General features: G+C 27.6%; 1 protein-coding gene across 2 annotated transcripts; it reads right to left on the reverse strand.

The window, feature by feature from the left end:
* Positions 1-9,582: 9,582 nt before the first annotated feature.
* Positions 9,583-15,645, reverse strand: LOC100574750 (hyphally regulated cell wall protein 3). Of its 2 annotated transcripts, none has more exons than XM_003241146.4 (4): positions 15,399-15,645; positions 12,115-12,473; positions 11,802-11,991; positions 9,583-10,255 (listed from the first exon to the last, which is right to left on the reverse strand). In XM_003241146.4, the coding sequence occupies exons 2-4, from the start codon at positions 12,461-12,463 to the stop codon at positions 9,664-9,666; spliced, it is 1,131 nt and encodes a 376-aa protein (XP_003241194.1). In that variant the 5' UTR covers positions 12,464-12,473; positions 15,399-15,645; the 3' UTR covers positions 9,583-9,663. The 2 variants fall into 2 exon arrangements, with proteins under 2 accessions (XP_003241194.1, XP_003241193.1); XM_003241145.4 differs by lacking the exon at positions 15,399-15,645 and adding an exon at positions 12,526-12,805.
* Positions 15,646-18,421: the final 2,776 nt, after the last annotated feature.

Genomic DNA, 18,421 nt, shown 5'->3' on the forward strand with positions numbered 1-18,421 from the left:
ACAAAGTCAGTTTTGTTATTTACTTGCAACTAAAAATGAATAACTGTATAGACTTTCATTTTAACAGAATATTCATATTAGTATTTACAAGATATGATCCAATTTTCAAAATTGTTTTGTACCATTTCGTTCTATAGGTATGTTCAACTTTTTTGGATTCTGAACCTTTTTTTTCTATCACAAACATTTGGGGTGATTAAAATGCTACAATTGTTGACATCAGCATACTTTCTGATAGAAAAGTTAATCTAGTTCGTGCATTCAAGAGCTAAAAATAGAAAATACCCAGTAGTTTTTGAAAGCGTCGGAAAAATCAAAAAAAATTATGAAAAAATTGGAATTTCTACTTAAAACCGATTTTTGACAGCATGTATTATAATTTTTAGGTGTAACTTAAATGTAACCATAAATGGTAACATTTTCAAAATATGTTCACCCTTTTTGAGTTATTTATAGTCATGAGAAATTTTAGAAACTTTGTAAATTGTCTTAAAATTATTGTAAACAAACACTTTTTCACTTGGTAAAAACTTGACAATTTAATGCCAAGTTCCTAATAAATTGTTTTAATAGTAGTTCAAAAATATTAAAGATATATATGCATAATATAAGGTTCAAATTAGTAACGTCATGTTATATTTATAAAAATATTTATATTTATATCTAATTTGAAATTTGCATACAAGATTCCCCTTAAGTTTTTCTACATTTAACAAGAAAAAAAGTTTACCGAAAAATCAAATTAACTTTTCCCGAGCGTTTGAAGTAAGACATTGAATATTTTTTGGATATTAAATTAACAAATTCTCATTGAACGATTTTCTTATTTTGTTATTATTCAAAAACTATTACCTGTAGGTACTTGACATTTTTATGAAATGTTTATATCATCATTTTCTATACATGATAATATTTTCAAAATATTTGAATTTTTAAATTTTTTTAGTTTTTATACTATACATTATATTATTTTATTTTTAAACTGCCGAAGGCTTTTTTAACGATCAATTATCTTTAACAATACCTATATTTCAGTGGTGTACATAAATATTAATGATGATGATGAATTATTTTAGTAAATATAATATACAAAAACATGTTTGGGTTATCACTAGCTCCCAGTGGAGAGGTCCCTGCCTTAGTCTAATATTTTATACTAAGTTATATGGTCTTCGGCGTTTGAGACGCCTTATGTCTTGAGAGTTATCTAGTTGTTGAATTGCTGCTGGATTGATGTGTTGATCTAGCCTTATCTCGTGTTTCCTGGCAAACTTTGTAATCTCTTTCTGGACGTAGGTCATCATCAAATCTTGGTGAATAAAGTAATTTCTATCGTACCTGTTTGCCGTGACAATATTACGGAGAGCAATGTTTATTCTATAAATGTCAATAAAATGTTATTCGTTGGATCAAAAAGCTTGAAAATTCAGTAAACAATTATTCATAAGTTGATATAATAGCAGTTGGAAAATATTAACACATCCATTACAGCGATCCACTTATAACCTACTGTACAGCGGAGGGATTTCCATTCATCTGCTTTTTTTTTTGTTTTTAAATTGCAATGCCTTATTTCTCTTAAAAATATTATTTGTCTCGACTGCTATAGCTTATTTTATATTTTAGATACATAAGACAACATACGCTATTAACACTCTGTTCTTATTCTAATATAAATTTAACACAATATTAATTTTCTCATATCTCAGGTCCCATACGGTGTATTAAAGGGTTTTGAAACTGTTATTGTTCTTTAGTTTCCATTTATCTTGTTAATCAATAACCAACTTCTAAACTTATATTTATATTGAATTTTAAAATGTACATGTATTTTATTTTTAAATATTTAACCAAGAACCCTTTTTGTATCCTTAAATTGTTTTATGTTATAAATTGTAATAACTGTATTATTGTGTAATAATATATAGGTAAGTTATCATTGTAGTTTATCATAATATGAAAACTCAATCAGTTGAATAATATAATATATTTATGATTAATGATCGATACTAATGTTATTATTATACCCAATTGTAGAAAGGTAGGTATTCAATTATGAATTAACGGTAATAATATTATAAATCTAATCAATATTGATGTATTATAATATATTAACAAACTCTCACTAAGTTATAAATTATAATATTAAATATAAAAACAGATTATATGAGATAAATATATGCATATTATAGCAAATTAAGCCAGTTGCGTTGTGTAGTTTATGAGCCACAGGGATAAACATTTCAACTACTCACTCATCCATCAATTTAAAAATGTTTAATAATATGAACCTATAATAATTTAATTTAAAAATTCGATATTACATTGTTTATAAAATTATTTATTATAATTTAGATGTTAATACATAATAATATTACCTAATATTATAATTACAATTAATCATAACATTTGGGAACTCAACCAAGTTTTAAAATTAATTTTCATTTATATTAGAATTAAAATCAAAAGTTAAATGGCAATTTCCCACAAAAATGTTGCCTCCAGTGCCGCAATTAGGATTCTTGGGGACCGGACAAAGTTAATGTATGGGGCCCTATGTATATAATATATTTTATAGGTTACCTATACAAAAATAAATATCAATGGTGATTTTTTTTAAAAAAAGCTTAAAAATATAATGTGAAGGCTCAGTGTATTATTATTAAAATATAACTACCTACACTTAATGTTATTTTTTTTATTATAAATATTGTAACGGATAGTATAATTAAAGGTTTTAATACACTATCAATTTATACACTATGAAAACTAACTCAACGGTTTGTTATAATATTTTCGATGAGATTACTTGTATTATAATGTAGAAAAATAAAATATAACAGCCAGCGATCGTTGATTTAACAAAACTTCACATAGGTAATAATAATTATAATAACTGTGGTGGTTGTTTTCTGTTTTATAACATAATGGTAAGTGATGAATGATAACTCATGATAAATAGTCACGTTTGTTAATGTTTTTAAGTCCTTAAGTATAAAAATTCGGTTTTTACGTTGAAAATTAGTTTAAATATTTTAAATTTAAAGGTTTTTCAAACATCATCACAAACCATGCGACGTTCTATTTTTAAATAATATTAATCTATAAAAAAATTATGCTTACACATGTGAGAGCAACCTCCTCCATAGATTTGAGAGCTGATTAAGAATTTGCATACTCTGAAGACAACTTCTGGCAACTCCTATGGTAGAGGTATAGATATCGAACAATTGTTAGAAAATTAATACCTAATTTAATGTAATAACTTCGAACCTAGTGGTATATTACAAATTAAATATATTTAACAGACTAAAATATCAAACAACTTCTCAATAGTCTTAGACATATAATTATATAGAATATCAAATAATCTGGGAGAATATGTCTAAAACAATAGTAGTGACAGCAATACTATAAAAATCAATTCGGGATATTAAAACAATAATGTGAGATTGAATTAATTAGCAAAATTGTAATCTAATGAATTGTTTTTACAGTATTCGAAAATTATAAAAGTTCTTATTCAAAGTAATAAACCTAAGTCTTGAAAACTTAATTAAATTGTACCCTATCGTAAGCCACAGTTTTTTTTATGACAATTTGAAGTTTACAACATTGGATATTTAAACATAGGAATAATAACGATTTTTCCTTGAACGGGTATCTATTGTTTTTTTTTTTTTAGAAACGTAGAAACTTGAAAATTCCACCATTACTTAAATGATAATTTAGTATGCACAATCAAATATTTTACGCTGATAAATATATGCTGAAGTACCTTTACAGTTTTGACTTAAAAGATAATACCAATATCATAGGTATATGATGTAATTGTATAATACTTATCATTATATTGTGCTAAAATATATACCATATTCAATGCTTTTGGGAAAAATAATTTTAACACACCTTGTTAGTAGTAGACACATAAATTACTTGGTAGTTTAAATAAATTATAAAATACCTTTAAATTAAAACACACAGTTTCCACTCAGAATTGTTTTTTGTGCATCCAACGATTTATTATTGAATTCAAATTTAACACATTCATTACGGTAACCGAATTAATGACGAGTTGCATTCGAAATCAATTATACAGCACTGCGACATCCCCGGGTTTTATATTTAACCTATTATTAAATAATATTTATTTATATAATATACCCAATTAATATTCCTTTATGTGATATCTCTTTTTACGAAATTAAAAAAAAAAGATCAGTGCATAATATAATAATAAAAAAATCGAATCAATATTTATATGCATCATACATCTATTTTGGACTATCAAAAATGTAGATTATTGGTTTTAAATAATATAATATGTGACGTTCTTAACAAAATATATTACCCGTTTCTATTTATTACATTGATAAAACAAATATTGACTATTCTTATAAACTTTTAGATTCTCAGTGGAGCGATGAATGTTTTGATTTTACAATGATGTCTGCGTTTTTTTCATTAATTGTATTATTTATTTATTTTTGTATCTGGCATCACCGATTACCTGGTCAAACTGCTTCGATTTTCTTCAACAGTATCTTGTTCGATGGGAAAGTGAAACTAGTTGGTACATTCAGGTGGTTAAAATGTTCAACTTTATTAGCTAAGAATTACAAATTTAGAATAAGGTTCCACGTAAGTAGTTTATTCTGTTCCGAAAAAATCTCAAAAATATAAAACTGAGTTATTTTTAATCGTTATTTTATGTTAAAATTTGGGCGAAATTACATACTAAATAACCAAGAATAACGATTTTAGTTATTTTGTTGTAATTTTATAATATTAATTCAACTTACCAGCTATCATATTATTATTAATAATAAACAATAACAATAGAATATCCACACTGACAAACCGTCTCCGCTCAAAATCGTTTTTTGTATTATATATTTATATCATTGAATTCACATTTAATACCATCCATTATACAGTGCCGCACCTGTAACCTATACACTTACCTACCTTTTTGTACCCGTATCTTGCTGGTTCACAACTAATATAGATATTGGTATTTCAACATAATAATTATCGTTTGATTTTAGATTCTGAGCGAAGCGACAACAACTTTAATATTTTTAATATTATCTGTAATATGTTGATAACTGCAGCAGCAACGCACATCATAAATTTAAATTCTTATTTTTATCGATAAATAATTTACAGTAGTTATAACTGTTAGCTGCAATACCGAGTTCTCACAGCAAACATTATCTTTTTTTATTTTTGTGTTAGTCATCACCGTTTGGGGCGGTCAAACTGCTTCGATTTTCTTCAACAGTATCTTGTTCGACGGGAAAGTGAATCTTGTTGGTGTATTTGGGAGGTCAAAATTAACCTACTGTACGGCAGAGCGAAATCTCCTTGCGCTCTTTTGTTCCCCTCTTTCTTAGGTTGTATAAGTATAGTTAAATAATATAATATTTATAATATTACGTTTCAAACTTTTAAGTAACTAATCTTAAATTAATACTTATTATTATATTGTAACTATATATCATATTATATGTAACTGTCGTATTAAAATAGATATTTTAATATTTTATAACATAATATTATGTATATGTATGATCGTTTAAATATTGAATTTAAACAAGTTTCAAAAATCGAGTTTTGATAAAAAGAATTTCAATCTATTCTATAGATCTTCAATAATTGTTTGAAATAGTTTTCAAAAACTATTAAGAATTAGTAATATTTATTAAATTCATTCAGTGCTAATTAAAAGTAAAACTTTAATGTACATCGTATTTTTAGAGTAATTACTGGCAATACTGGCTTCTGGAAAATATGTTTCAGAAAACGAATAAAGTATCGTGGTAAAAACAAAGCATAATATGGCACTTCCACTGGGAATATAATAAAAAAAAAAAACATTTTTTTTATCTCGATTAAATTCCAATTCTCTTTTATCACAACATTTTATGCCAATTATTACATTATATACGTATATACACTGCTATAATATATTAATCCAATGTTTCGTAAAGAGATAATTGGGTCTTATCGTTATTTCCCTATGTTATTATATCTATATTGATTCGTTAAATATGTATTAGGGTTGTATGATAATAAATCATAAAATAATGAAAATCGCAAATTGTTCTCTCTATCATAATATTTACACCCCTCGTATATATAATAACTATATAATAGTTGCGTATAATACATCCCAACTCTTGCAACCGGCATGTATAATCGATGGGCGTGGTAATCCGTTTTAATAGTATTATACGGAGGGCTTATAATACAATTACGACGAAATGACTTTTTCTTTTGAAAAATGCATGGATTTATTTAGTGATAATAATAGAACAGACAAGCAATCGTGTTATAGTTGATTTATTGTTTTTTTTTTTTTTTATCATGACAATTATTATTGTGACAATATGTATATATTGTTATGGAATAAAGTGTATGCACATTAATCCAAATGTTTTATTCTCAAGCGAGAATTGGAGACGTAGGATGTCTATTGATAATAATTAATAATTGTAAAATACATAATATTTGTGTAGAATGGTGGCGTTTCCTATAAATGTGGACCTACCTATTGGTCGTAACAACGTATATCTACTAACTTATGTTATAAATTGTAACTTGTTTACTTGTAAGATATAGACTACATTTACTACATTACTTTGAAAAATCTTAATTATTGTAATTTATTGATTATTAATTTCTCTAAAATAGTGAATGTAAACTTCAAGTCGAGATCTTTATGATTTTGTGATCCTGCACGGAAGAATTTTAAAATATTGTCGGATGTCGGTGCCGTATTCGAGTGCAAACTTTTTCAGGGGAGGGGGATTTCTTTAATTGTACATATAAATTAAATTTGCATTTATGTACCTAATAGCGTTTAATTTTTGATTCCTACCGTTTGAAATATTATATATTTATATAATATATAGCTCCGATTTAAAATGTCCCACATTTAATGCATGTCTTAATATAACTTAAAGTTAAGCTGTTTATTAATTATCATTTATATATAAATTATGGACGATAGTGTAAAAAACCGGTTGGGGAGGCTTTTGACTACTGTCCTAAAATACGCCACTGTCGGATATAGATTCCATTATTCAACTCATTATAATCATACATAAATGTTAACATACCTAATATAACCAACAGGCATATTTCATCTAAAAATAAGTATAATAGTTGTCACACTTAAAAGAAAACTTGAAAAAAATATTAAATAAGACACGATTTTCCATGCATAATTACAAGAAAAAAGGCTTTACTTTGAGGTAAAATAATTTGATAATACATTGTATAAATCACTTGAATTATTGTTATTCCAATTTATAAGCAAGTTAAGAGTATACCTATACAATATTACAAATTAAAAATACTCACAAATTGACGTATTAACCACACACAAACCCCTTCGTTTATGTTTGATAATAGCTCATTGAGTATCAAATACACCATATTATATTATAATTTATCCAACTATGAGATTACACCAGTGAAAACAAGAAGACAAAAATGAGGGCAGATAAATATGTACCTACTAGTAGAAATTTCGGATTCTCCATTTGAAAAGTACCTGATATATAAAATAAATACTTTTTAAAAAGTTTTTGGATATTTACAATTGAAATTTTCAGATGCATGTAAAATATTAAAATACTGATCTCTTATGTCACCCAAATCTCTAAATATGCAAGCATACAATTAACTATGAAGTATAAGTTGTATACATATAATATAGTAGGCACCTATATAATATATAGCTGATTGGGTGAATACTGAATTATATAGATGTTAATAAGTTTAAAAATGAGTACCTACCTTTTTCCAATTTAGTAATAGTATAGAGAGTTAATTACTTTATTAAGATGACAATACTATATATTGGTTATTACATTATTATAACGACAAGTCACGATTAATTCTTCGACACTAACACGAGCAGTGAATGTTATGTAAGATCATGAAACAAATATTATACACAAGTATTATAGGGGCTTTAAATTTATAATTTGACAACAGATTTTCTTTATATTTAATATAAAAATAAATATAATTGACATTCCTGATATTATATTTTAAACATAATATGTAAATAATAATTTTAAAATTTTAAAAAAACATGTCATACCATATAAAATCGATGTTTTCGGTAAATAATGTAAAAATATTGGTGTTCCATTTTTTAACATAATGAAATGATTTATGATTCAATAATAAATATCAATTATGTACCATAAAAGTATAAAACCTACGTTTATAGATAGAATATTTGGTAAAATATTTCTTGTAACAAACCGAAATATGTATTTATATTTTATAAGTAAATTTACCAGATGCGTCATTTCAAGAAAGTGTCAGTACGAATCGATAGTTTTAATTACTTTCCAACCTTTTTCTTTATGCGTTTTAAGGAAAAAATTACTTTTTACTTATTTGAACTTCAACTCATGTCCTTAGATTTTCGAAAAAAATAAACTTGTATGAAGAAAATATATTTTTTCCGTTCGGTTCAATTTAAATCAACGATTACGCCAATAATTGAATAATAACTAGTTTATATTCAAGTCATAAAAATATAAATTCAATAAGTACCCACATTCGAAATTCAACAGATTTGTAATGTATTATTTAGGACTACATTTATTATGATACATGTTATAGATAATTTATATTTCCAGCCGTAAATTATTCATTTTGCATTACGGTTTGTATTGATACTAATATACTATTAAAGATAGTTTATAATATAAAACTATAACTAAGTTTTAAATAATAGGTATGTTTTAAATATTCTCTTTTGTTCACTGTTGTCGATATATCAACGTACATCCATACAATAATAAAAAAAAAACTTCTTAACAAGGAAATACCTAGTCATCAGTGCAATGTACACAATACTTTTTTATTATCACTTTCATGCCTATACTTAGTACTTACTTCAGTTCGAAATTCGAGACTTCTTTAAAGTTTTCTTATTTATGGAAAACGTCGAACACATTTCGGAGGTGCTGATTTTCCAGTTCTACAAGAATTTATTATCACCCTCGGCGGAGCGTATACGAGAAAGAAACTCTGATTTACCCCTCTTCCTTGGGGAATACGGCTTGTCCCCTGAGTCATAAGTAAATCCAAGAGGTCTAGTCATAAACAAATAATAAAAAAAACAATCTGCAATTGCTTCATATAAATAAATAATGTAAAATATTAACTCTGAGTTTAAAAAAAAAAATGTAAAAAAGTATTAGATAAATGTGATATAAAATGTAGTTTTCAATATTTTGATAGTGTCTTATATAATATATTGTATACATTATATAGCACAGCACTTTCGCATTTGTTTGATTCTGTACACATTTATGTACGATATACACTTTGAACCGATTACACTCTAAACTTTTTGACCGTTTTGAATACAAATTGTCATCTAAAATCTATAGACAAACACTATATACTCTATTCGTACATGATTCCCATCTCGATCAGTAGCAGAGGTATTTAACAACCTATAATACACAGTAGACAAGTAGGCGCCTATATTATACAGTTATAATATTTTTAGAGCCGATGAAACTTTATAATCCAAACGAACAACCATCGACTCGCGCATAATATCGTATAATAATGTATTAATAAACAACAACGTAAGTATATACTGTAAATAATCGATTCGAATGTTCAACCGTCTGTGGTGGCGTTGGGTTTGTCCACGTAGAGTTTTGGTGGCATGGGCACGACGTATTGGCCGGACGGCGAGCGGGCGGACAGCGATAAGGCGGGCAATTGCACGTTGTACGGCGGAAGTATCGATCCCGGTTGCTGCTGTATGATCGGCGGCAGCTGTGGAATGTTGTTCTGGAATAAAGTGGGTGCCTGGGCAGCGAACGGGGCCTGGGCCACGAATGGGGCCTGAGGGATGTATGGGGCCTGCGGAACGTATTGGGCCTGAGGGACGTATTGGGCCGGCGGGACGTACTGAGGTGCCTGAGGGATGTACTGCGGGGATTGTTGGACGTACTGCGGTGGCAGATGGACAACTGGGGGCAACGGGTCAGTGGTGGACACCAAAAACGGCGTGCCGGCCACGATGCCCGGGCCGCTGTCGGACCGCGTGCCGTAGAGCTGATTGTTGACCGCGTCGCCCGTCTGACCACCAGCGGTGTGGTAACCGTCCCCGTTACCGAACTGGCCTTGTTGACCGACTGCGTTTGTCTTCACCGACGAATCGTGGTAGCCTCCTCCGAATGCCTTGCCTTCTCCGTCTCTGAACCTGTAAGTTACAAAATCGAAACTCTTACTCTTCTGTCATCTTCGTCAAATTGCTCTTCAAAAAAACTGATGTTGCAGCGTATAAACTACCCGATCAGTCACAAAAAATAAGTCTTTGTGGCCTTGTGGGTAATATTGTATATATATATATATATATATGAATATTGAGCTAAGATTTAATGTTTTGTGGGTAATATTGAACTTGGATTTTAATGGTAAAAACGTAAAAATAAATTAATATACACTTAAGAAATGCATTTAAAAACTCTAAAAAATCACCAGGAAAATGGCACTTAATTTAATTTATTTTTGTGAATACGATCCAATTATTATTGTTTCAATATATATTTTATATAAAAAACAAATGGGTTTTATAAATAAATAAATATATTAACATAATGAAATAGAAAGATCCGGTCATTATGATAAATCCGAGACTCATGTTATATAATACACAAAATATGTATAATGAAATCTATAGAGAATTTGTTGTTGTTAGTAATAAGCTAAAATTGACCTAAAAAAAATGTAAAAATACAACATAAATGTTAAAAAAATGCTGCCATAAAAAAACAGTTGTTATAATAATAATTGCACTCGAAATACATTATTAGTTATTACATTAAGGGGTTAAAAGAATAGTGTCAGGCAATTGAATTATTATAAACAATTTACTGTCAATCGTAATAATAAATTTTATCAAAATGTAATAATAATTGTACGGTTGATTTAGCTTAATAATTATATCAAATTATTTATATTTATTTTTAAAAGTATATTATAATATAACATTTAAATAACACCAAAATTTGTTCAATAAATCAGATAAAATGATTTAAGTATAAAAACTACAATTGCGTGTTATACATTTTTATGTTAAATTAAAAATTATTTGATATTATCTTCGTAATGTATATTGTTTATAAACATATATATTTATTTTTTTTTTTGCGTTAAGGTTTCGAAAATTGAGGTCATTAGCTTGAAGGTTATTTTTAGTGGGTTTTTACTGTAAAGAAGGGTACAATTTGTCACTAAAAACCCGAGCGGTTATCCATTCGGGATACCTCAGAACCCAATATTAGTGACTGAGGTCAACCACCCACGCCACACAAGGCCACTCGTTATGTATAATATATCTTGTCGTGTAATATTTGATATTTATACATATTATATATTATCTATATATTATTTAATTTGTAAAGTTTAAGTCATAAAATGTTAAATAAGTCATGACCAGATATTTTTATTTTATTCCGTCATTTGAACATCAATTACCCACGTCTAAAATATATTTTAAATATAAATTTCACGAAAAAATATTTATCTCGCGCATAGCTAAATTTTGTGAAATTTATGTGACATAGGTACACATACGGCACATCTATTTATAATATATATTTTAATACACAACAGTTTATTTTTAATAATATTATACTTTATATTTGTATGTACTATGTATACCTAAACAATGGTTTTATAATATCTTATATTTTATACAATGCTTTATCAATACAAATATAAGAATTATTATACTTATATTATACCTTTGATCTTTCGCACCATATTGAATCACTCCACCGTGTCCAAGACCATCGTCATAATACGTAGCTTTATTACCGCTTTCATTTTTTTGGTACGAAGTGCTGAATCCAGCAACTTGATGTCCCTTGTTTCGTCCATTTATACCACCATAAGCTCCACCTTCCACACTTGTAACTCCACGGTCGTTTACACCTTTAATTTAATTTACTTTAATTGTCAAAAAGTGTATACATCACACCATTGGGTATGTAAAATATATTAAGCTAAACGATCGAACAAAATTCAATAATATCTGCAATATTCATAGAAACTCACCGCCATAAGTATTGCCGACGTCATATCCGTTTAGTGCACCGTTATTGTCCCTGTAGAACCCATTCTGGTCTCGATATCCGTTGGCATCGATTTTGTTTCCACCGAAAGCCTGTAACGCTTGCAATCCGTTTAAAGCCAAATTACTGCCAGCTGTAGCATATCCCTGGGGTACTTGATCCACGCTCCAGACTCCCGTCGGATTGATGATGGGTGGTCCTGCAGGCTTTAACTGAACAAAATCACCACCCATCACAGTGTCCAGTGTTAAATTTATATAAAACGCCTGGACTGCCAATCCGATTCCAGTTAGATGTAACGATTTATTAGATGCCGTTGAAACTTTTGTCATTATCAACTACCTGTTAAGCAATATTAATTAAACATTTTCTACACTCGAGTTTTTAACGTCACCTTCAAAACGTGATTTATAGGTACTATAAGCTGGATAATTATTCCCAGTAGATTGAGTGTTCATTAGCATATTTTTCGCTGTACAATTTTATAATTGTCTTAAAATAAACTCTTTACTTTCAATTTTATTGTCAATATTTTTGATAACCGATTTTCATAGTAACGTCTTCTTGAATATAGGTTTTTCTACTGTATGTACTATTATAAATTGCGTAGTATTGTTAAATACTACGTATGTTAAGTACACCCGCTGTGTCTGTCCATAGTCCATCCAATTGGAGTAAGTTGCCATGTTTACCAATACTATTGAGGATCTTATAAAAAATATTATATTATTTAACTTACATTCCTATAGAGGCTAAAGTGTTTAACATATTATTTATTTTTTATTTAACATTACATTAATTTTTATCTTTTATGATATTAATCATGGGAACTAAGTGTATGATATCTATTTACTGCGACTTATTTTAATTTTCTTCACGTTTTATCAATATTAATTTATTAATTATAATAAACTCATAAACTAGAATACCTATATGGATATGAACATAATATAAGCAGTGGATATAAGTACAGTAGTACACAATTAAATATGAGCACGAAGAATAACCTATTATGTTTTTATAGATAGGTATGTAAAAAGTTAATATAATTAAAAAATAACTTATAAATAGAAATAAAAAAGATTATATTTTAATTGATTAACTTCAAAGTTCACGTTATTTGTAATTTAATATTTAATTTATAGTTTACTATAATACATTTTGTTGTTATTGATAATAAGGTATGCAATTTTTGTTTTGTATTGATTTTCTTTTGCATTGATGAGATAAACATTTATTTAAGTAGATATGTACCTACTATACGTACAATAATAATAGTAATTCAAATATTTATATATTTGATTTTAAGTTTTAACAATATAATTATTGCTACCGCATAATATGTAAGTAATGTTATCTGCAATATTACGTTACGTGTCAATAGTTTTTTGTCCGTATCTTTCAATTTTTTTACGCTAATACCTATGCAGTTGAATAAGTTCAAGAACCTTTTATTACTTTTTTAGGTTCATATTATATAATATATATATGTATATATTTTGTTCACGCTAATATTAATAGCAATAGACGAGTTTCAAAAATACTTTCCATGCAGCTTAAATTAATATTTTATTTTTAAATATTTATTTTAAGTCGTTTAATATTGTAACTAGATGATTTCCAAAGAGTAATAAAAATATCACGCTCATATCTATCTACAATAAACTAAAATGTATTATAAGTAAACATATTATCATTGAAGAATACATTTTATACTTATTATTTTAATAAAAATAGTACACTTTTAAGTCTTTAACACACATTTTTAAATTGCATTTTTGAATACCTACAACAGTTGTTAGAGGAACGTTAGAAAGTAAAACCAAAAAAGTTTATTGTCACTGCAGAATATAAGTAGGTATTGAATTAAAAATAGTACCTATGATTTCCTAGACATGTATAGAAATTATTTAGAATTTTACTATAATTGCAATGTACCTATATCTAGAGAGTAGGGACGCACTATTATTTGAGGTAGGTAGGTACATGATGAATTCACTTTAAGGTCACAGATTAATCATACGGAACGTTCAGCTATAGCTATTAGTATACCAATTATTTTAATCACAATTAGAAACCGTAAGTATAAGTTTATCGTTAGTCATCGAATATAAATAAATATTTATATATATTAGTTTTGAATAAATATAGTGCTAAAGATTAAAAAATATTTTTTGTTTTAATTCAGTGAATAAAGTAATAACTGTAACAACTATAATATAGTATAATATAACTATAATATACCATATTATGGTTATATTATAATATACCTATGTACAACAGTTTTTAAAGAGAGGCGTACTATAGTTCCCACTGTATGTATACAATAGTGTGATTTTTTTTTTTTTTTAAATTAAAACATTTTGGAAATATTAGAGAAGAACGCGTCAAGAAGTTACTTAACAACAAGCTATAGGTATAGGTAGGTAGGTATGCACTAAGGTACATTATATAGAATTTATTGTATACCCAACTGAATAGAATCGTTGATAATAATATTAAGGTCAGACAAATCGCACGAGGACAGACTTATGCCTTTTTTGTATTTAAGTTTATGCAGATATGTGAAACCATAAGGTCAAACGGTTCTTCAAATGAATGGAAATTTCCGAGTTGGGGAACAGCATTGATAAATACAGACATATAAAAAATGTTATCATTCAATACCTAGTACCTACATTATTTTAAAACTAATTTGTATTAAATTATTTTAGTAGGCAATTAAACTTGAAACAAGAATGCAATTATAATTTCCTCGAAGCTTAATTATTCAGGAAGTGATTGAATAAAATAATGTATTAAACGACCTATGTATTACAAATTACTGTTATCATCATGTTATGAGCATTTCCAAAAACAGTTCTTAAGTTTGTTATTCATACTGATAAATGGAATCAACACATCAAAGAAATCATATGCAATATAATATTTCATAATCATACTGTATATCGGTATTTAGACTTATATTGTGTTTTTCTAGTTCTTAATATAATGTTTCCATATTGACGATCCAGGGGGAGGGGGAATTATTGAAAACAGTAATAATGTAAAACTAGTGCAGGTAAGCAAACAAAAGTAAAATAAACATAAGTGGAATATAATGTTTTACCGCTTACCCGGGCAATGCTGACCGTTGTCTCTACCAAGAACAATTCAGATTATATTATTATTGTACATTAGCGTGAAAATTAAAAACAATTAGGTAGGTAGGTAGGTAGGTAGGTACAATAAGTGAATCATTATATTAGTGGAATAAAAACAACTTACAGTAGTTCTACACCGTTTGAAACGAAAAGACTTAATGTCGCACACCACACCGAATGAATTCACACCGACTTTTGTGTTCAAAATAACACTAATATTATAATATTATCGGCGTATCGTGGTATATCTGCAGCTGTAGGACGTATCACTCACTTAACACTATCGCGGCTAACCGTGTTTCAAGCCAACTCTGTCTCGCCAAGTAAATCGTCTAACGCGAAACGTTCTACTAAATTCATATAATATACACAAAAACACTCATTCGTTTTGGCTAATGCCTACACCCAAACCGTTTTTACAGTTTAATGGTGAATTACCGGGTTCAGGGTCAATTATTGAGCATAAATCGGTTGCTGCGGTGCATTGTGTCCGACCGCCAAGTGAACACCGAACAGTATACATATTATATATATATATATTTAGGCATGTTAGCACTTATATATAGGTACACAGACACACGGTTGTACTATAGTGTATATGGTCGGCGAGTTTATGACTATAAGGAACATTATTATAACCTTCAATTACTAACGTGACGTTGATTCGCATTCCCGACAGTCTTCAGAACATAACTTCTGATACATTTCAACGCTGAGATATTTTAAACCTCCAACCTATATGCCCATAATATGTATTATTTAATTTAGGCTTCTAATATATTATGTACGTGAGTAAACCGTGCGTATTCGGTTCAATTCGGTTTTTAGCAATAACATATTATCATACTGTCTTATTCATGACAATAATGTCATATCACAAGACATAGGTACCTATTGAATTGTGTAGGTACTCAACTGTAAATTATGTGATCAGGATTTACATTTTTAAAAATTCAAATTTATAATTTGACTATCAGTTTAAATTTTTATTTATTTTTTTTTTAAACTTAGATAATATGATACCATTATTATGGTACCTATATGCTGAATATAACTTTTTTCTGCTCTATTTTGCGGAACGCTTTGTTTATCGCTATACAAACGCTAATCAAAAATCAAACCACATTTTCTTTAAATTAATTACAGTAGGTTACAAGTTCTATAGGCAAGTGGGTGTTGCTCTGCTGTAGGCACAGTAGGTTACGAGTTGATCATTGCAATTGATGGTGTTAAAATGGAATTCAATGATATAAAACCATTTGTATACGAATAACGAGCGAAGACAGTTCGTCAGTGTGGATATTTTATATTATACTTATATTGTCATTAATTATTATTAATACGGCAAGTTGAATTAATATTATAAAATTTCAACAGAATAAACAATATATCGTTATTCTCGGTTATTTAATATGTAATTTCCTCCAAATTTGAACGTAAAATAACTAAAAAAAAAAAACTGTGTTTTTGAGATTTTTTTGTTACAGAATAAGCTATTTACGTGGAACCTTATATGTTTTCAATCCTTAGCTATAAATGTTGAACATTTTATATATTTTTAACTACAAAATCATTTTGTTAATTATTTGATAAATGGTGTAAAAAATCGAACTTTAAATGCTTTTGAAAAAAAATTGTGCCTATGTATTTCTAACATTTTCCACTGTTATTTAAGCAATATATCAAGAACCTTTTATTAAATGTTAACGTTTTTAGTCCAACGAATAAAATTTTATTGACATTTTATTTAGTAGAAAAAAAAACGTACCTATTATAAATATTTATTTATAATGATTTATTGAAATTTAGGGGTACAACGCTCATACAACTTTTCTAGACCCTGGAATCTGGAAACACTACTTTTATGAACATGAATAGTAAATACATTACTAAGTAACCAGGGCTTAAAGTTACTCAAAATGGAAAAGGGTAATGTAATAGTATAATACCTATTGTGATCTCTATACTATTTTGTGAGCTCCACCTCCACGTAGATAAACATAAATTATTTTTATTATTAAAAGTGTTTAGTTTATTACATTGTCACGATCAATGGTGAAGGGAGGATTCCAGTGTTATTCATTAGTAACTTCTAAATTAGTGCCTCATTTTATTAATTTAATGTACATGAAAGTTTCTCATTTAAGCATGACATTTTTTTTGATCCAAACAAGCATCCTATTCTTCAGAGTTCAGAGTTTAAATTGTGTAATAAACATAACAAAAAATTGAATCATAAGTAATAATGAACTATGATTTTAAAATAAACAGTATAAAATATATGATGGAAATATTAATTATATTTGCGTTAGGACTTACATTACATTTTACACAGGTATTTAAAATTAGTTTTCTTAACGAAGCATATAATATTATAATAACAAAATATAATAAAATATAATAAAAATGTAATATTTCGTTTATTAAAATTAAATTAAATTAAAACCAATATAATAAAAATAAGTATATAAACAAACATAAATAATTTAGTGAGATGATAAAAGGAATTAAACTTAATATATATGTATTACACCATGTAAGCTAGGTATATAATAATATTTTTGTCAAACTGAAAAATATTTAATGCAATAATTGAATATCGTTATTAAACCAAAATGATACAATTTCAAAAGGTAAATAGTTAATTATTTTAACGGAGAATATTTTTCGATTCAACTTCGAGCCTTGAGCGTATACAAGCGTATCTTTTAAAGATAATTTTAAAAAGGACGTTTTTATGCGTGGTCAGAGTAAGAACTCAGAGGAATCTCATGACGTCACCCACACATAAACCCATGCAAGTAATTAGCGTTACTTCTTGTTCCAAAATACTGTAAACTTAAAATCTCTGACAATGTACACTACGTAGGTACATACTACCTATATTGTGTTAAATGTTTTTTAATGTACTTCGTTCCAATGATATGTTTTATCACAAATAATTAATTTTGATATTGTTTCTTGTGTTACATTATTCTTGTTCGAATGTTATTGATATTCAACTAAATTTGATTTTATAACATATTTTTAGTGGTTAATGTATTATTAATAATGGAAGACATCTCATGTTTAAAACCATATCATATTTTTATTTTTATTATTATTAGGTATTACTATATTACATCAATCAAAATATTTTATATATAT

The sequence above is a fragment of the Acyrthosiphon pisum genome, chromosome X (assembly GCF_005508785.2).
Source record: "Acyrthosiphon pisum isolate AL4f chromosome X, pea_aphid_22Mar2018_4r6ur, whole genome shotgun sequence".
Classification (NCBI taxonomy): Eukaryota; Metazoa; Arthropoda; class Insecta; order Hemiptera; family Aphididae; genus Acyrthosiphon; species Acyrthosiphon pisum.